At 43.6% G+C, this 18,810-nt stretch overlaps 4 protein-coding genes across 5 annotated transcripts; 2 read left to right on the top strand and 2 right to left on the bottom strand.

Moving 5' to 3' along the window:
* Positions 1-2,263: 2,263 nt before the first annotated feature.
* On the bottom strand, positions 2,264-5,264 carry LOC4332336 (uncharacterized). Its single transcript, XM_015772648.3, has 5 exons — positions 5,230-5,264; positions 5,087-5,138; positions 2,926-3,029; positions 2,645-2,810; positions 2,264-2,562 (listed from the first exon to the last, which is right to left on the bottom strand). The coding sequence occupies exons 2-5, from the start codon at positions 5,103-5,105 to the stop codon at positions 2,528-2,530; spliced, it is 324 nt and encodes a 107-aa protein (XP_015628134.1). The 5' UTR covers positions 5,106-5,138; positions 5,230-5,264; the 3' UTR covers positions 2,264-2,527.
* A 1,868-nt stretch (positions 5,265-7,132) lies between these two features.
* Positions 7,133-9,047, top strand: LOC4332335 (protein STRICTOSIDINE SYNTHASE-LIKE 13). Its single transcript, XM_015774752.3, has 4 exons — positions 7,133-7,630; positions 7,725-8,009; positions 8,101-8,268; positions 8,361-9,047. Exons 1-4 carry the CDS (start codon positions 7,245-7,247, stop codon positions 8,803-8,805), a joined length of 1,284 nt encoding a protein of 427 aa, XP_015630238.1. The 5' UTR covers positions 7,133-7,244; the 3' UTR covers positions 8,806-9,047.
* A 1,246-nt stretch (positions 9,048-10,293) lies between these two features.
* On the top strand, positions 10,294-13,097 carry LOC4332334 (uncharacterized). The gene is made up of 7 exons (XM_015777055.3): positions 10,294-10,504; positions 10,595-10,764; positions 11,456-11,532; positions 12,026-12,091; positions 12,200-12,274; positions 12,355-12,429; positions 12,530-13,097. Exons 1-7 carry the CDS (start codon positions 10,353-10,355, stop codon positions 12,878-12,880), a joined length of 966 nt encoding a protein of 321 aa, XP_015632541.1. The 5' UTR covers positions 10,294-10,352; the 3' UTR covers positions 12,881-13,097.
* A 199-nt stretch (positions 13,098-13,296) lies between these two features.
* On the bottom strand, positions 13,297-16,904 carry LOC4332333 (mitochondrial phosphate carrier protein 3, mitochondrial). Of its 2 annotated transcripts, none has more exons than XM_015777054.3 (6): positions 16,289-16,904; positions 15,807-16,168; positions 15,675-15,718; positions 14,073-14,287; positions 13,831-13,955; positions 13,297-13,742 (listed from the first exon to the last, which is right to left on the bottom strand). In XM_015777054.3, exons 1-6 carry the CDS (start codon positions 16,589-16,591, stop codon positions 13,667-13,669), a joined length of 1,125 nt encoding a protein of 374 aa, XP_015632540.1. In that variant the 5' UTR covers positions 16,592-16,904; the 3' UTR covers positions 13,297-13,666. The 2 variants fall into 2 exon arrangements, with proteins under 2 accessions (XP_015632540.1, XP_066164728.1); XM_066308631.1 differs by having other exon boundaries at positions 14,073-14,227.
* Positions 16,905-18,810: the final 1,906 nt, after the last annotated feature.

The following is an 18,810-nucleotide window of genomic DNA, read 5'->3' as shown; positions in this document are numbered from 1 at the left end:
TGGCCTTGCAAGGAAACCTCATGAGCAGGCACTCAAGATTAATATGTTAGCAGCCTCTTCTCCAATCAGAATTTGCAATAATGCTGAATACAACACACAATTATTTTGGTGGAGCGAGGAGGAAAAGAATAAGAGATACAAGTCTCTAGAAGATACTAGAAGGATCTAGGACAGTGAAAGAGGAGAGGATTACAAAAGAAATCGATAAGTTTGAAGCCAGAAACAGATCGCTGCCAAGAGCCTCAGCTCACCATTTCACCAATTGATCAATCAACTCCACCCACCTAGAGTTGTCGTCGTTGCATATATTTCTTCTCCTAATGCCTGCATGGAGTTCTCAAAAACGAAATGCTTGCATGGGCTCGGCTTGAATCGTGGCCATTTCAGCCCATGTATAATATTAGTAAAGCGTTGGAACATATATGCCGTAAACTAGGCCATATGCTTTAAATGGCTGACATGTGAGCCCCACATCTCATGGTTCGTATGTCAGTGATCTATGTTAGAGGGTAGTATTGGGTGGATCTACAATATATGGGACAACATCAAATGACATCGATAAATTTGGGTAAAACATAGGGTTATGTTGTTTATCTATATATTATAACACTATGGTCTAAAATCCTGTTTGTTTCAACTTAAGATTATTGTAATTCAGATTATTGAGTCGGATTACTATAAGTTGGATTATAATAATCTATAGTAGAGTAACTTATGAGTTGTTTGTTTCTCCGAATTATTGGAGGAATGGATTATTGGGTTTGAAAGACTAATGTCTATAATGCCCTCAGCTATTGCAGAGTGAGAGAAGGATGAGATGGCGGTGGCGACGTGGCTTGGCAAAGGAGCTAGGACGCAGGGTGGGGGCTCGGGAAGGATTTGCGCGTAGGGTTCAAGCTTGGGGAAGCATTCGCGCGCGACTAGGGAGAGAGGAAGCGGATGCACGCACTGCCAGTGGAGACGTCGGATTCACACACGACTGGGAAGAGAGGAAACGGATGCGCGTGTGGCCGGGGGAGTGAGAAAGCGGATGTGCTCGATCGATTGGGTTCGATGGCAGTGCTAGATAATTTGCGTAAAATTTTAAGGGTAGTGGGTCTTTAGCCACCCAATAATCTAAAAAAAATCATGTTTAGAGGGGATTACCAGATTATACTAATATAGTTTATAGATTATAATAATCTATCATAGTAATTTACCAATTTGTTTCATATTATTACTAATAATTTAGATTGTAATAATCCTAAGCTGAAACAAACATGATCTAAATATAATTCGCATAATATGACACCGAAGATACATTATGACACCAACAAACCAATTTTGCGATCCACCACTGGCAATAGTTCAAGAGCTTCTGTTAGAAGTGTAAGGTGTGTACATGCCAAGGTGTTTTCGGAGGCTCTGTTGCCCAAACGCCGCAGCAATTATACAGCCTCAAGCACACTACTTGCACTCGACGTCGGGGGCTATTCGATTGTTTTGATAGGAGGTCATCGTTTGGCTTATTATAGGAATAAGCCAAATAATATATTTGTAAACGAAAAATAAATTGTGAACAAAACTTTTATATACGTGTTCTTGGCGACCTAAAAGCAAAGGCTGAAAAATAAACTTCGATGAAAAAAAACCTTAAAATCAACTCCAAATTTAATGTTGAAAATTCAAATTTTGGCTAATAAGTATAAACATAAGCGAAAAGATGATAGAAAATTTAGAATAATATTAGTAAAAAAGAAATGAATGAATTAACTATTGCAAAAAAGAATCAAAATGTTTTTTTTTATAAAAACTATTACTCCCTCCGTCCCGAAAAAAGGAATTAGGATGAAATATGACATATTCTAGTACAATGAATCTGGACAAAGGTATATCAAAATTCATCACATCCAATACTAGGTTGGTTTTTTATGGGACAGATGGAGTACCTGAGAAACTAATACATAGAAATTTCTTTAAAAATCAAAGTCAGGAAGCATGTCTGATAATCCAATGATATGTAAAGAGAGCAAAACTGGGCCTAATGAAGAACACAAATAGAAGTTCCCATAAACAGCATTTCGCAGTTTTGCGCCCCACGTCGCAGCAATAGCACCCCTTGATGAGTACAGCACAACCCCGCACAAGTGCGCAACAAGCCTTTGGAACGCAAAACGTAGTAGTATTATCTGGCATTGGCTTCACGAATTCGTGCAGGTCCATTGAAGGACACATCTTTAACTGACTAAAAACATGCATAAACTCACAATTACAAGTGAACAGATGAAGGCAACGTGGAGATCACGTCAGAAACAAGTTGCATAATATGTGCTGGGTATTACACTCGTGTTTTGACAATGTCACAATGCATAGATGATCTTTCTAAGCAGAAGATGTAACATGTAACAAGTGTTCTTATATCCTGCTTAACCAGCGAAGATTATATACGTTCTAAAATTTTCAGAATTCAGACTTGCTCCTAAAAAATGACATCAAAAGGATCTTAGAGTCGTTCATAGTTCAGCAGTCACAATGACAGATGTACAGGTTAACCGCAGCAGGATCCACAAGCAGGGAGAGAATCTGGAATTTGAGGTTGGTTAGTCTTAGATGTGCCAAAAAAGGCCACAGCAAAGTAAAAACTGGAATTTGACTCAGCACTTACTCTGATCGTTAGATCGGATGTCAGATAGTGTGCGAGGACCTCGGAGGCCGCCTCCACCGCCGCGGCCGCCCCCATAAGGGCCACCACCAGGACCTCCCCCACCAGGCCCACCATCCCATTTCTTACCAGAGCCATACCCTTTCCTATAGCTGTCTGTTTTTTCAATCTGAAAGATGGAAGTGCGGAAATATTACAATCTTCCTGAGTTGTGACCATATCCATTATGGAAGCACATGGAACAGAAGGTAAATTTAGGGATGTAATTGACTCCAATAACATACCGAGAACATTGTAAGGAAGAACATTCTGATGAAGTTCACAATAGCCCTGAAGAAGTCAGAAATTATGCTTAGCCGCCAAATTGTCCGTTTGTCTTTCACAACACCTGCAAGATACATAAACAATAACATGAGTTTGCATTGTTTAATGGCCAGTCAATTCATAGAAAATATTTACCAGCTAGGGGAAATAAGAATGTGGTCAGCACATAATCATAAACGAACCAACATCAGGAGATTGAACAAATTCAACATATCAGTTAATGTATGCTACACAGCATCCATGAAAAGCAAAGAGTTGTTCTTACTAGTTCCATGAAAGGAAGCGTAAAATGATTTCTTAAAGGGCATAAGTTAAGTCCAGAAGTGAGCAACACACATAAGATGTATAAAATTGAATTCACACTAAATAAACTGAATATAATTGAAGACAATAGTAAAAGGTAAACCAACTACTAATTTCCCTTAAGTTCTTGCATAGCCCCACATCCTTACTGAATGTGTGCACTGAAATAGAAAGACATGGTTTACACCAAACACATATACAGTAAATTACGATATTTAATTACTCCAGTTCAAGAGGAACAAAATAATCTCACGGTGGATTTATAACCAATCCAGTTTGAAGGGCTACAGATCCCATAATGAGAATACATGTTCCAGTCCCACGCCCCCACCACACAACCAAGTTCCCAACAACTTTGGACATCTCAAAACACTAACTTGTAAAATTTTGCCAAGCATATTTTTCTATCTTAATTCTTCAAGATTTTAGGCAAAAGGCCTGCACTAGTGCACTTTGATCTAATTGAACATATAAAACCACTTTGATAGGTTGCCTATTCAGGCTAGTATTATCCTTAGCCAACATCTGGTTGCATGATTCCATATTTTCATTCCTTAAAACTATAAAAGAAAGAGCTCCCCATTTTCTACAGGGTAAAACCTCACTACCAAGTTAAGAGAATCAAACCAATAGTAGTTGCATTGTGCTCAATATATCTTGTGTAGGTGAATATTCCAATAGTCCCAACAGCCAAAATTCTCTTTTGTCCAAAAACCATTTATGATACCCTGTTCGTAAATGATCCAGAAGAGTACTAAAAAGCGCATGGATGCTGTTCCTAAATGATACAGAAGGGTACTAAAGTTGCATGAATGCTGTTCCTAAATGATCTAGAAGGGTACTAAAAGTGCATGAATGATGTTCCTAAATGATCCAGAATGGTACTAAATAGCGCACAGTTCCTAAATGATTGAGAAGTGCTTGAATGAAGTTAACATAAATCAGGACCAATTGAAATGAAATCATTCCATCTTTGAAAAAACCTGTCCCAATATAATTGGAATGCCTAGTTACACAGGTAGCACATCAACTGTGTATTGAAAGCAAAGCTACCTTGCTATGCAGTATGCACTTTGTTATATTACACCATACACAACCATATGCATTCATGTAATTGCTACTGCACCATCGATACATGGAAATGATTATCTACTCTCAAGTCGCAACAGTATACATTAACTCAACATATCATGCACAATCTCATTTGACTCTCAGTGATGGTGAACGATTGGTCATGTAGAAAACCTGGTAACTAGTTAGTTTTTTCCTCGAAAAGGTCGGTAACTATTCAATACTCTTTACTTTTTTTCTTGGCATCTAACAATTGAGAGGTATATCTCACAAATGAGAAACAATAGCCCTCAAAACATCTCCATTCTATGGAAGGTGAATGGAAGTTTCAAGAGGCAAGAAAGTGAAAAGGGTCCAGGAAACGTTAAACAAGGCATTCTAGAGCAGCCATTTTTAGTTTTAATTTTGATATATCAACTCCATCCATCAAATTTATCCCTGCTTTCCAGGTTGGTCAATATTAAGCCATTACTATTAGAAATCGCTAGCTGTGGTATGTGGATACTTATTTAGATTTGCTGTAACATAGCAGCTGTACTCGTTACTCTAGCGTCAGAATCTGCACACACCTGCATATTTTACCCACATATCTAAATCTACTACCGAGATATGACCACACGAAAAACCAAGATTTGATTATTTGACGAAACCGGGTAGGCCAACGAATTCACAGGCACAAATCACAGATCAAAACAGATTATAGACGCAGATCTCACAGCATCCACCGGATAGGGGAAATCGGATTACCTCTCTCGACGTAAGCCATGGTCGCGCCCCCCGGATCGCCCTAGCCCACCCTCTGCGATGGAAAGAACTACAATGATAAGATTTTCGCTCGAGGCGAGAAGAATTAAGAAGGGGAAACCGAAGGGAGAAGGGGATTCGCGAACCTTCTTCCTTGCGCGTGGAGAGACTAGAGACCGGTGAGAGGGTCGCGGGCCTTGCGTCTTTTATTGGCCATTGACTCGTAGACCCGAAGTTTTCGTTGAGGTATGGGGCCCAATGTGTCAGTGACACGAATTGTTGGCCTGCATGCCGGTGAGGAAAGAGCATCGGCAGGAAGAAGGTGCCACGTCAATTGTGCTTTTGTGAGCCGTTGGATTAAGGATGTGGGTTCGAGATGAATTCAAAAGGTCAAATAATCTTCCGGCTGTGGCGCTCTCAAGTCTCACCTTTCTATGGTCAAATAATGCATTAGATAGAGAAGATAGTATAAGGTTTAGGGCTTGTTCACTTTGATGCCGTTTTTAACCTTACTAAATTTTGGTAAAGTTGTAAAAAAAAATTGCTACATTTAGTTTGATGCCAAATTTTAGTAACTATATAAGAAATCATTAACTATGCCAAAATTTTGACAATAACAAAATTTGGTAAGGTTTTTTTTTGGCATCAAAGTGAACAGACCCTTATAGTATATGGTGGTCATCAATTCTAATTTTATCCACGTCATCTACTTATTAATTAAGAGATAACATATATAATATATTGCTTTTAATATACTTACTCTGATATGCTATACTAATTTTTCTCTATTTGTTTTCACTTAATTTATTGGTCTCTTCTCTCGGATTCCTATAAGTTTGTAGTTTTGTGTAGAGATTGTCCTTTCGTCTCTTCCTCTCTTTCTCTCTCTTTCTTTCTCTATTCCATCTTATCACATGATCCTACATGACATCTTATGCAAAAGCTAAGAGATCCATAGTAGGTTGAGTTCGGGAGGCAAACAAAGAAAGCGATTAGAGCGATATTAATTATCAGTCTAAAAAAGCTTGGAAAATGGATTAATATGATTTTTAAAGCAATTTTTATATAGAAAACTTTTGTAAAAAACATACTTTAGCAGTTTGAAAAGCGTGTGCGCAAAAAAAGATGAAGGTGGGTAGGAAAAGAAGGGAGAATAACACAGCATAAGCATGTTTTACCCCTCGACTATTAACTCTTGATTAAGGAACATGGTAAAATTTATACCACTAAGTTATCGAAACCATATATAAATGACTTTTAAGATAATCTCCGGTTTTTTTTAATATGAAACGTCATTGATTTTTAAGATATATTTGACCATTTTCAAACCTAAGAGGTGGTTTATTTTCCCTCAAGAGAACGCGCCGTTATTTTTTTACGTCACCTAAAAAACATAATTTTTTGGAAAAAAATATATGAAAAGACAGATGAATATATGATTTTTTTTAAAAATACAGATTCAAACTTTACTTACACAAATAGAAACAAAAAACAATAAATTTGCTTATGAATGGTCAAATTCATTATTTTTATTTGTACCTATGTAAGTCAAATTTAAACTTCATGGTCATTGATATATTTATAAAAAATAGTTTTTTAGTTGAATTTTAAAGTAACAAAAAAAACAAAGGGACAAATAGACTTCCCTATAACCCAACGCATGCTCAACCACAGTAAATGTTTTAGCTAAGACTTAGAGTTAGTTTTCTTGCAACATCGACACACCATTGCCTGTGTCTTGTGATTTTTCCTGCACGTTTAGAAGGGTGGCATCGATTGAACTTCTGGACACTTGGAGTTCTTCCTTCTTCGTGATGCACCTTTTGCTTTACAGCGCTAGCAATGGCCATGGTCAGGGCCCTCAGCCCTGGCCGGGTTCGGTTACATGCATCGTGATATGCTTGTTGACCTGTGCATCTTGCACCGTCATCCCAGCAATGCAAAACATGCAAATCCCCACTTCGAAAGCACAAGATTCCTTGGCTATTCCGAACCAACAGAACACCTACTCCCAAACAATCACGCTGACTCATGCAACCTCCATGCATCGAATATATATTTTCGCTGCAAAGGCATTAAGAATTTAAGTTAAGATCACCGTCTCCACCAATTCCGTCTTTCCTCTGCGTGCAAATTCCGTCTTCCCTCGCTCCTGATCTCCATGGAAGAGAAGAAGCAGCAGCAGCAGCGTCCACAGAGAGGGCGCGATGGCATCCTGCAGTATCCGCACCTTTTCTTCGCGGCGCTGGCGCTGGCCCTGCTCCTCACCGACCCGTTCCACCTCGGCCCGCTCGCCGGGGTGGACTACCGGCCGGTGAGGCACGAGCTGGCGCCGTACCGCGAGGTGATGGCGCGGTGGCCGCGGGACAACGGCAGCCGGCTCAGGCACGGCAGGCTGGAGTTCGTCGGAGAGGTGTTCGGGCCGGAGTCCATCGAGTTCGACCGCCACGGCCGCGGCCCCTACGCCGGCCTCGCCGACGGCCGCGTCGTGCGGTGGATGGGGGAGGACGCCGGGTGGGAGACGTTCGCCGTCATGAGCCCTGACTGGTAACGAACACCTCGCCTGCATTTTGCTCTCGCCCTCCACGAAAACACCTCTCGTAGCAGTGTACAATTACGTGTTCTTATATTGCAAAAAAAGGTCGGAGAAAGTTTGTGCCAATGGGGTGGAGTCGACGACGAAGAAGCAGCACGAGATGGAGCGACGGTGCGGCCGGCCTCTCGGGCTGAGGTTTCACGGCGAGACCGGCGAGCTCTACGTCGCCGACGCGTACTACGGGCTCATGTCCGTCGGTCCGAACGGCGGGGTGGCGACCTCTCTCGCGAGAGAAGTCGGCGGGAGCCCGGTCAACTTCGCGAACGACCTCGACATCCACCGCAACGGCTCCGTGTTCTTCACCGACACGAGCACGAGATACAACAGAAAGTGTGCAGCTGCAGTATCACTCTCTTCAGTTGTATCGATTCTCTATTTCCTTCTATCGTTCAAGATTTTCTGATTAGAATCAGTTGTGCAGGGATCATCTGAACGTTCTGCTAGAAGGTGAAGGCACAGGGAGGCTGCTCAGATATGACCCAGAAACCAAAGCTGCCCATGTCGTGCTGAGCGGGCTGGTCTTCCCGAATGGCGTGCAGATTTCTGACGACCAGCAGTTCCTCCTCTTCTCCGAAACAACAAACTGCAGGTGAAATGGCACAAGCTTTCACAGGTTCTGAAAATACTAAAGGTTAAACAAGATTCAGAATTGATTAACATTGCACGCATATGCTGTTCTAGGATAATGCGGTACTGGCTGGAAGGGCCAAGAGCCGGGCAGGTGGAGGTGTTCGCCGACCTGCCGGGGTTCCCGGACAACGTGCGACTGAGCAGCGGCGGCGGCGGCGGACGGTTCTGGGTGGCGATCGACTGCTGCAGGACGGCGGCGCAGGAGGTGTTCGCCAAGCGGCCGTGGCTGCGAACGCTCTACTTCAAGCTGCCCCTGACGATGCGGACGCTGGGGAAGATGGTCAGCATGCGGATGCACACCCTCGTCGCGCTCCTCGACGGCGAAGGGGACGTCGTCGAGGTGCTCGAGGACCGGGGCGGCGAGGTGATGCGGCTGGTGAGCGAGGTGAGGGAGGTGGGGCGCAAGCTGTGGATCGGCACCGTGGCTCATAACCACATCGCCACGATCCCTTACCCGTTGGAAGAGCAGAGTAGCAGCAACGTGCTTGGTGATTGATACTTTGATAGGCTGGTTTTAGCAGCAACAAAGGTGTACTAGTTGATGTATTGTTTGTGTTTGCCGGGCCATCATAGAAAGTGCCTGGTGATCTCTGGGACTTGATGGCAAATGTTGGGCAAATTGTGATCGAATAAGATTAGTACTAGAGTTATCGTGTAATAAGGACATGCATGGACTACCATGTATTTCATGTTATGACGCTCCTAAGAGCCACAGACCACAGCGATGGTATTAGACCCCTTCTCAGAATGGTTCTGCTCATTTTCGGCTTCGATCGTGGTACGCGTTCGTGTCTTCGTGTGATCGGAAAAAAAATATTTGCCGTTTACAAGTGATAGTTTTTCAGTGGATGTAATTTGTGCGAAATACCATCGTACAAACGTTTTGTTCTTTTTCATCATAGTCATTAGCCTTTCATGAATAGTACTCACATTTATAAGGCCGATGGTGTTGTCCTATAAAGAAAAAAAATGTACCAGTAAGTAGGGTGGCTAACGAGCCAACTCGGCTCGGCTCGTAAAAACTCGTTAAATTAACGAGCTAGCTTGGCTCGACTCATTAACATAACAAGTAAAAAACTGAACTTGACTCGACTCGTTAAAAAGTCTGAGTTGGCTCATTAAACTCACTAAACTCGTTGCACCAAAATACATGATTTAAAATTCATATACAATATAATTTGTTGGCCTATGACCAAAGATTACGATTGACATGTTATGCATCATGACTCATAAGATTGTGCTACAATGGATAATTATGAATTTACGACCTTTACACCTGTAAATATATAGACAATTAACTTCTATTTTAATGCATCACGAGCTCAACGAGCTAACCGAGTAAGTCACGAGCTAGCTCGAGTTGACTCATTAAGCAAATGAGTAAAAGTTTAAACTCAACCTGAGTCGAGCCGAGTTTTACAACAAGTTGAGTTAGCTCATGAGTTTCGAGTTTTTTTCCACCCCGTCAGATTGAAGTGAGTAAATTCCTAGAATGAACGTTATTTATTGGGAAAAAAAGATACTTTACTCAATTGTAGGAAGAAATCGGTTTGAATAGTAGATGCTATCCAGCCACTTTTAAAAAACGGATAGCGTCGATAGGATAATTTTGAGATAGTTTTGGAGATAAAAAAAAGAATACAGTAAGGCTACTATTCAATGAAAATGAAAACAATCAGAAACTTAGGATGATAATTTCCTGAAACAAAAACCTAGCCCATATCATCTCTAACTTTAGGACTATATTTTTAGTCCAATTTTTTTTTATTTTTGGAAACATGGTAACTTGGTAAGTATAGCTTGTATAGTACTCCTATGTTAATATTTACTAGTCGACTGGTAAGGTATAAAAGAAGGATAAAGCAATGTTTGGGCTGAATCCGCAACGAAGTGGGCTTGGGCCCAAAAATAGCCGCTACTGGTAAAAACCAACCGACCTGAGCCGCACCGTGTACAAATCGAGGGAGGAGAGGGCACACACCGCATACGAGCAGGACAGCACAGGTCGAGACTCGAGAGGCGGCGAGACCGAGCGGGGACGCCATGGATCGCGAGTGGGGCTCCAAGCCCGGCAGCGGCGGCGCCGCCTCCGCCCAGAATGAGGCCATCGACCGGCGGGAGCGCCTCCGCCGCCTCGCCCTCGAGACCATCGACCTCGCCAAGGACCCCTACTTCATGCGCAACCACCTCGGCAGGTACTGCCTCCCACCCGCTAAAACCCTAGCTTTCTTCTTCCTCGATTCGGTTTGCTCCCTCGCGCTAATCCCGCTCGATTTCGTGTCCAGCTACGAGTGCAAGCTGTGCCTGACGCTGCACAACAACGAGGGGAACTACCTGGCTCACACGCAGGGGAAGCGGCACCAGACCAACCTCGCCAAGCGTGCCGCCCGCGAGGCCAAGGACGCGCCCGCGCAGCCCCAGCCCAACAAGAGAAAGTTCGCGCCCCGCAAGTCCGGTGAGTAAAACATCTCTTCTCGTCTCCTTCCCCCAGGATTAACGTCCTTTGGTTATAATGTGAATATTAGCACTAAACTGTTGTGCATTCTGGCTTTGTTTGGTTCTACCAAGTATGGCTAAATCATATTGGTTTGCTCTCAGTTGAAAAAAAGATCCAAAATTATGTATGTAGTTGGTAGTTAGTGTCTAGCGGCAAATTTGTGTGGGTGAATTCTGCTAAATATAATGAAAATTGTTCATAAATGATTGAATGATAGAATCTTTTCTTCAAATCAATCTACCGATGGAAGGTCAAACAGCTAATTACCAAATTCAGACGAGGAGATGACAGTATGACACCTTGAAAAAGCCTTGAAAAATGAAAACTCACCGTGGACATTCGGTTATGCTAATCAATTGGAGCCTAAGCATGAATATTTGGATTAGTTCTGAAAACTTCATGGAGTATAGCAATTTCTAGTCCAGAATGGTGTTTTACTATACTTAAAGTTTATAGGAGCTCATAATTTGGCTTAAAACTGAGTATGGCTCAATTCTCAAAGATGACCAGTTTCTTATCTGAACCCTTTCATGTTGTCTGTATCTTTGGGGATAGTTATGCTATCTTTAAGTCCAGCTATCTGGACATGGTCGAATCTGTTGGAAGAATCTAACACAAAATATTTTAATTATCTTTCCTTCCTTTTCAGTTAAGATTGGAAGACCTGGGTATCAGGTGACTAAGCAGTATGATCCTGACATGAAGCAACACTCATTTCTTTTTGAGGTCAGTGTTCATTGCGTTTACATTTGTTTGGCACTTGAATTTAATTCATACATGTTTTTACATGTTAATATTGTGAAGTCCAGAACAAATTAGTTCACTTTCCAATACTCCATATATATAGAGATAATTTTGTTTATTTTTCTTTTCATGTCATGTAATGTAGGGCATCAAAGTTACATACTTATGGAAATGATCTTTTTGTGACTCCAGTTAAGTTAGCTCCTTTTTTTTTCTCCATATTTAAGTTCATTGCACAGTTTCTATAGTTTCCCTTACATCCACATTTGCAAACTAGTTTTATAATATTGTTACCTGGAGTTTCATCTTTTGATGAGGGGACTTTTGAGGACTATCACATTCAAAATGGTGATGGATAAATGAGTTCACCGACAAATTTTGAGGATATTTTGTTTTTAAAATTTATCCTTATAACATTAGAACATGTATATAATTTTGTACGCTGGGGTGATAACTTTTGATATTTCTCTTTTAGATTGGTTATCCTGAAATTGAAGAAAACAGCAAGCCAAGGCACCGTTTCATGGCATCATATGAACAGGTAAAGCAATCAACCTGCCTGATTGTTCGGTTTTCAGTTTGTGGTATGTTGCTTTGTTTGTTACTCCCATGTATCAACAGTAACCTAACAGACTGATGTTTTGTACAGAAAGTCGAATCTTGGGATAAAAAGTATCAATATCTACTTTTTGCAGCAGAGCCCTATGAAATTATTGGCTTTAAGGTGTGTGTTTTGAATGTTTTGCTGCTAGGATTTCAGATCAACTGGCCATTGTATTTTGCTAACAATTTTTGCTGTTGCAGATACCAAGCGCAGAGATCGACAAGTCAGCAGATAAATTCTTCAACTATTGGGATCCAGACAAGAAACAGTACATTGTGAGTACAATATAGTTTTTCATTGTTCATAATTTAGGCTATTTAGCCTGCCTTCATAGCAATCTTGGTTCTCAACTTATCTTCGTGTTGTTTGCAACAGCTCCAACTATACTTCAAAACAAGACAACCAGAAGCTAATAAGCCGCCTGCGGCTCCTGGGACTTTGCCAAATGGATCTGGAGGTCCACCACGCCCACCCCCACCGCAGGTTCCGCCACCCCCGCCACAGGCTCCGCCGCCGCCTCCACCAAATGCACCTATGGGTATGCCCCCAAGGATCCCACCCCCACCTGTTGGTGGTACTCAACCTCCACCACCACCGCCCCCACTTGCAAATGGACCTCCACGATCAATCCCACCCCCACCTATGACCGGTGGTGCAATGGCTAACTTCACTCCTGGAGCACCTCCTCGTCCTCCAATGCAAGGATTTCCTGGGCCGCAGCAGTAGATGACCCAAGCGACAACAACTGAGGTCGGGCTACAAATGTTGCAATGATTGCCTAGTTTGCTGTAGAATGCCTTTTGACCCAAATTTGTATGTTGTCAAATACATTATATATTTACATGTACTCTTAGACTATAGTATTGTCGATTTTAAGAAATTTTCCACCTTGATACTTTTGATACTTCTATTCAAAGCACTTGGTGTCTATTGCGCTTGCGCACATTGTTCTTGTATTGTCTGACGTTGACGGTGTGTGCCCGTGAGCACCGAGCTGGGTGCTATGCAATTGCGCGAAGCATACATACAACATCGATAATTCAGTATGTACCGATCAGGATCTCCTTGATGGGCTGCTTTCATGCGAAATTGCTCTTGCTTTGGTCAGTTGATTTCGGTGAGGACCATATAGTTGCGACCCATGTTTAACATTCTTTTCATTTATTCATGCTATCATGTACGCTGGATAAACAGTCGTATGGAAACTACCAGAGGAAATGCCAACAGAGGCAAGAATGACCAATTGAAACATCAGATGATCAGATCAGTTTGGCAATGTGCCAAATACATCCCTCAAGCTTATTGCCTTCCTTGCACTTGCCTGTCATTCAAGAGGTAGCAACAAAAACCCCTTGAATGTGAATTTCCTACTGCTAAATCTTAAAATTGTGTTCCAAATTCGCTCAACAGGTCATCTCCTACGTTCCCGCTCTCATGAAAATCAGAGCAACTGCCTGCCATCATCTACTCCGATTAAGGGTAGTAGCTCAGCACAACATTTACGCGATGTGGTCAACTCCGCTTTTCATGATCCACCTGGCGCAAATCGGTGGCAGCAGGACTAGGAATGAATCCACCAGATGTTGGCCTGGAGATTGAATTCACAAACGCTTATGATTCATAAATAACTGGTAGGCATCACAATACAAAAATCGAACTGTCCATGATGTACTTACAGTCCAACAAAGACTTTAAATGCATCATATGTTGCCCATTGAGCTCCAGTAAGAGTACCAACCATAATAATACGGAGTGGAAGGCCACGAGTGAGAAGGCCCCACACTCCTAGAGTTCTTACAGCCTGAAAGTGCAATGCATTGGTCAGAAATAGTTAAACAAAATCAGTAGAACATTACTTGACAGTAGGTGTAAGAACTTTTTTTTTATATGAAAGTCACTGAGAGGGCTAGCAGCTTACATCAGCCATAGTGCCCCCCTTTGCATTGTTGAGGAAAGACACCAGGTTGTCTGCAGGATGAGAGATAGCTGCACAGAAGACTCCTGCAATATATCCCCCTGCAAAGCTCACTGCTAGCTGGAGTGGCTTACTGCATTCATCTTTTGGCTTTGGAACTGCATGCTTATATACTAATTCAACAATTGTCTCAAAGCAAGCAAATTTCACCATAGTATCTGGAAATTGAAAGTAGTTTAGACACAAGTGAGAATAACAACCTAAAAGGAAACGGCATAAGAATTGCTGGCATCTGTACGGGACTTAGTAGCATCTTACATTTTAAAAGATGTGGTCCTATCTGCAATTTACACTACATTTTATTAATTCTAGTTTACCTTAATCTTGTTTTAGGTAAATCCTTGTTTGTTTCATGTACCAGATCCTGGATAAAACCAAGTTTCCTCGAAACTGGAAAAATCGTATTTTCTCAGGAACGACTCCACAATGTTTTTGGTGCCCAGCCAAACAAGATTTTACATATATCTAGATTCTGGAATAACGGAATTAAAAGTCGAATTAAAAGTCGTTTCCCCCCTAAAAACCTGCTTTTATTTTCCTCATTAAAACAACCACTAAAAGTTAGTAAGTGCATTGCCTTGATTTATTTTTTTTAAAAAAATGGTATGGCAGATATCTAATTATCTATGCTTTTGAAACTTTGGGTGGTATTGAAGTGCATCGGTAACTTTGAGTGGTATATTTCTAAAGTGGGCATATTTCGATATCAACAAACCAATTCCCCATAAACGTGTTGGAAGATTATCTCCTCTCCCACCTTTTATCATCCTGACAAATTGATGTTAAATTTTCCATCCATTTTTTTTTCCAAGAATAGCAAACTAAGAAGCTGAGCAAAACAAATGAGGTATCTAGTATACATAGCTTAAAGCTACAGCAACCATTTGATTGTTTTCAGTTTTGACAACTACAGCTGATCTTGACTTCTACTTAGGGTGCAATGAATTAAATTCGTAGTGTAAATTTCGAGGGATGCCCTGAAGTTGTTACCGTGATAATAGTTACAATTGACAATTTTTCCATAGAGTAGCCACATAAGTAAGAAAATATAATATAGTTTGTTCGAGAAAGTGCAACAGACTATGTCTTGCAGCATTATTAGGAGAGCAGACTACTAAAATACTAACTCTCAAAAAAGAGTTATAAAATAGTGCCAGCTAAAGTTATTCTTCTGTCAGAAAATAGCAACGATGAGTGGCACTCATTCAGTAGAATGGGCAATTTGGTATGTTAGAATAGTATCAATCTGTCAACGATGGCTCTTTGTGAGCATGCGACTTCAAGACTTCTCTTCATGGTCAACGCTCGTGGCACATAATGTTATTGCACACAAAATCTAATATCCTTTCAGTAGGAACATGAGCAAAAACAGTAACTCACCAGAGGATTTTGCTATAGCCCTTGCTGTCAAATGTTAGTTGCTACTATGGACCTTTTATTTGCCCCATTACTATGGACCTATGGTCTACATTATGCAGTTAAAAACCTGACATGCAAATATAATACTCTAGTGAAAGATAACTGCTAACGAGACATTTGACTTACAAGGAACTTGGCGACCCCAGAGAGGAAGTAGTCCTTTATAAAGCCTGAAATTCGCACATTGTATTATAGGATGTCCCCAAATAAACTTTGAACAGAAGTCACAATTGTATACAAGAAATGCAGTATCTATACCCAAAGGCACCTTCAGATTGGACAATCTTCGGAAACCCATCCGTCAGGCACCGAGCAAATCCTGGCTGAGTTTGGACTCGAACCTTCACAGCCTCCATGGGGCAGAGAGCTACATCTGCAATCATCTCAGCCGATGCCGACGCTGCAAGGTAGATGAAGGTCTTCCACTTCTCAGCATGCTCGGGGCCAGCAATGTCCGAGTAGCACTTCTTAAAGAACTCGTAGAACCCAAATTTGCAAGCCCCCTGGCTGCTGTACCCAACCAGCGTGGCCATCCAGCCCTTGAAGAATCCACCAAGACCTTGCTCTTGGAGCAGGACACCAAATCCAGATGAAATGTCCCTGTACTTACCAGGGTCAACCTGCAAGAATACATTGTACACACGAATTCCATTAACCATTTAGGGAGCTAGTGATTTGTATGAGTTCCATTAGTCATTGGGGAAGCTAGAGATTTGAGCTACAGTAACACGGCGAAAGACCTGCATGTTGCACTTGACGAGGTCGAGGGGAGTGACGGCGAGGTGGGTGAGGCCGGTGCTGAGGAGCCCGCCGAGGGCGCAGGTGGCGTAGAACAGCGGCGTGTGCAGCTGCATCGCCGCCGAATCCGCCTTCCTACCCTCCTCCAACCCCACGCCCGCCGCTCTGGCTCCCTCCCTTCCCCGTTTGCGGAGCGCCGCCTCCCACCTCCTCCCGAGCCGCTCGGCGTTGGCGGCGAGCTCGGCCAGGAGGCGGTCGAGGGGCAGCGGCTCCGGTGAGCAGCCGACCTTGTCGGGGCTCGCCATGCGGGGACAGGCGCTGCTGCTGCTGGGAGGAGCGCGACGGGAGAGCAGCGTGGTCGGAGACGCGCATGGTCTGGGGGGTGTGCAAGAGGGGGAGAAGGGCCGCCGCGTCTCGCCGAACGCGCGCGCGCGCCGGCGTCCGCTCGCGAAGCCGAAGCGGCGTGAGGACCGTAGCAGCCGAGTGCGGCGTGCGTGACGAGGGGGGCGCGCCGCCGCTCGCTCGCTGACGCTGAGCCGCTGTGCTCCGCGCGGCGGCGGCTTGGCTGTTTTTTTTTCCTTTTTCCGTTTTCTGTGGGCTGAGGTCTGACGAGGCGACGCCGCGAGATTCGGGTGCGGAATTGCGGATGTGGTGGGCGCGGACGCGGGACAGGAAGCCCACGGCCTCCTCTGGGCGTTGCGCACGAGCTGTGCAGTGCCTGTGGTGAGCTCGTTGGCACATTCGAGGCTGGGATTTTCCGCCGAGAGGAAAAAGGTGCGGTGGAAACGAGATGGGAAGCGAGATGTGCGAGGATTATCTGGTTATCTCCGTGGTTTTGACATGTTTGTTTTGCAACGCACCAACGCCTCTGCGTGCCCGGCACTCCCCGAACGATGCATCAGAAGTCCAGAACCGACGTGCAACCCGTGCGAATCACGTGATGATGGGCCTGTTGGGAAAATTTAACTATTGGCTATTTATTGGAGTACATCTTTAGCAGAAACACCACTCAAAATCTTGTAATTTTAGATAGTTGGATTGCTTGGGGATTCATACATGTATCCATATCCTAATCCCTTTCTCTTTTTTTTTTCCTTTTCCTTCAGCACCGCATGCTTGAACCGACACTTATTTGATGCGCAGGCCTACCCCGTTGTCCTCCTCAAGACATCAACGACGAGGTCCCCTACCCAGCCATTTTTCTCGTCTCAAGTGGTTCCTCACTGTCGAATCCGCTACCACTGGTCACCACTTCCTAACTCGTCGCTCTGCTTTACCCCTGCCACCTGCAACACAGGCCCACCGCCGCCTACCGTCCACGCGCTTTGGCAGCACCGATGCCCTAGCCGCCCACCCATTCCTCTGCCCAATGTTGGGCACCATCTCCCATGGACCATGGTCATCCCTCTAAGCCCTGCGAGGCGGTGACCTCCCACTTTTCTTCCATCCCTCATCCCCAACTCATGACCTTAATTTGTAGGTCCTCCATTTGGAGTTTGGTGGTGTTGTCGGAACCAGAGGAGAAGAGGAAGTCACCAGAGTTGGATGAGACACACCCGGAGCATTAATCGTGAAGAACATCCCTTAGCCCAAAATCTACAAGATTTGAGGATGGATTTTTTGTCAACAGAAGGTTAGCAATGCAGTTTAACTATTTGTCACTCTTTAAATGACAGACTTGCTATTCTTCCTAATCTTTTGTCACTGAAGGGAAGTGAAATGTCCATTTTTCCCAAACCTTGTCTTTCATCCCTCTTCTCGCTGGGATTAGGAACGGTGGTGACAATTAAGGGCAATCTAGCATTTTTTATCTCTCTCCTTAATTTATTTAACAATCTTCATGAGTAGTTATATTTTGGGCCAGAGAGAGTATATTTGTCAGTGACCCAATAACTGCGGTCTCAGGCAATCGACGTGCACCAGGAACGTGCCACGTATCTCTTCATTTGGCCTGTTATCCGTACAGGAGATTGATGTGGAGTGGCACGTGGTCTATCCCAGGATAAGAAGAATGCACCACTTAGGGCACCTCGAGGACAATCCTTAGACAGAGGCTGAACAACAGGTTTAGGCTGGCACTGGGTCCCATTTATGCTTTATGGGACGGTTATCTACCATGGAGCAGAAAGCATGAAGATAGGGCGGCAACTGCAGCAACTGCCACTCGTCGCTTCAACTAACGCTTCAACTGTGTTGGTCCTGACACGGGCATGGATAATCGGAGGGCATAGTTGACTACAGTGTCCTCACTAGGACCCACTCAAGTTTCTGCCTCTCACTAGGTAATGAAAGGCGGACTCCGCACCTACCGGGGCACAACGAACCCTATTCACCACATGTTTGGTGGATTGAATGGGAGCATGTGGCAAGTTGTCGTCGTGCCCCGCATGAAGAAGGCCCCGCTCAAGACGGACCTGAGGCCCTAGTGGATTAGGCAGGTTAGCATGGCAAACTCTCACCAATTTGCCATGCCCCGCTTACAGTGGGCCCCACTAAGGCCTAACCTGCGGCTGATGGAGCAAGA

This window comes from Oryza sativa, chromosome 3 (assembly GCF_034140825.1).
Source record: "Oryza sativa Japonica Group chromosome 3, ASM3414082v1".
NCBI lineage: Eukaryota > Viridiplantae > Streptophyta > Magnoliopsida > Poales > Poaceae > Oryza > Oryza sativa.
This window is presented reverse-complemented; position numbering and strand designations above follow the sequence as displayed.

Bases quoted from the DNA above. Each gene is read 5' to 3' on its own strand.
- LOC4332336 (XM_015772648.3), bottom strand. The intron at 2,811-2,925 runs GTATGTTATTGG...TCCATCTTTCAG, and splicing joins TCTTCCTTACAATGTTCTCG to ATTGAAAAAACAGACAGCTA. The intron at 2,563-2,644 runs GTAAGTGCTGAG...CTCAAATTCCAG, and splicing joins CATCCGATCTAACGATCAGA to ATTCTCTCCCTGCTTGTGGA.
- LOC4332335 (XM_015774752.3), top strand. From the start codon at position 7,245: ATGGAAGAGAAGAAGCAGCAGCAGCAGCGTCCACAGAGAGGGCGCGAT. The intron at 8,010-8,100 runs GTGTGCAGCTGC...TCAGTTGTGCAG, and splicing joins AGCACGAGATACAACAGAAA to GGATCATCTGAACGTTCTGC. The intron at 8,269-8,360 runs GTGAAATGGCAC...ATGCTGTTCTAG, and splicing joins TCCGAAACAACAAACTGCAG to GATAATGCGGTACTGGCTGG.
- LOC4332334 (XM_015777055.3), top strand. From the start codon at position 10,353: ATGGATCGCGAGTGGGGCTCCAAGCCCGGCAGCGGCGGCGCCGCCTCC. The intron at 12,092-12,199 runs GTAAAGCAATCA...TGTTTTGTACAG, and splicing joins TCATGGCATCATATGAACAG to AAAGTCGAATCTTGGGATAA. The intron at 12,275-12,354 runs GTGTGTGTTTTG...TTGCTGTTGCAG, and splicing joins ATGAAATTATTGGCTTTAAG to ATACCAAGCGCAGAGATCGA.
- LOC4332333 (XM_015777054.3), bottom strand. From the start codon at position 16,591: ATGGCGAGCCCCGACAAGGTCGGCTGCTCACCGGAGCCGCTGCCCCTC. The intron at 16,169-16,288 runs GTCTTTCGCCGT...GTATTCTTGCAG, and splicing joins TCGTCAAGTGCAACATGCAG to GTTGACCCTGGTAAGTACAG. The intron at 13,743-13,830 runs GTAAGTACATCA...TTCAATCTCCAG, and splicing joins TTTAAAGTCTTTGTTGGACT to GCCAACATCTGGTGGATTCA.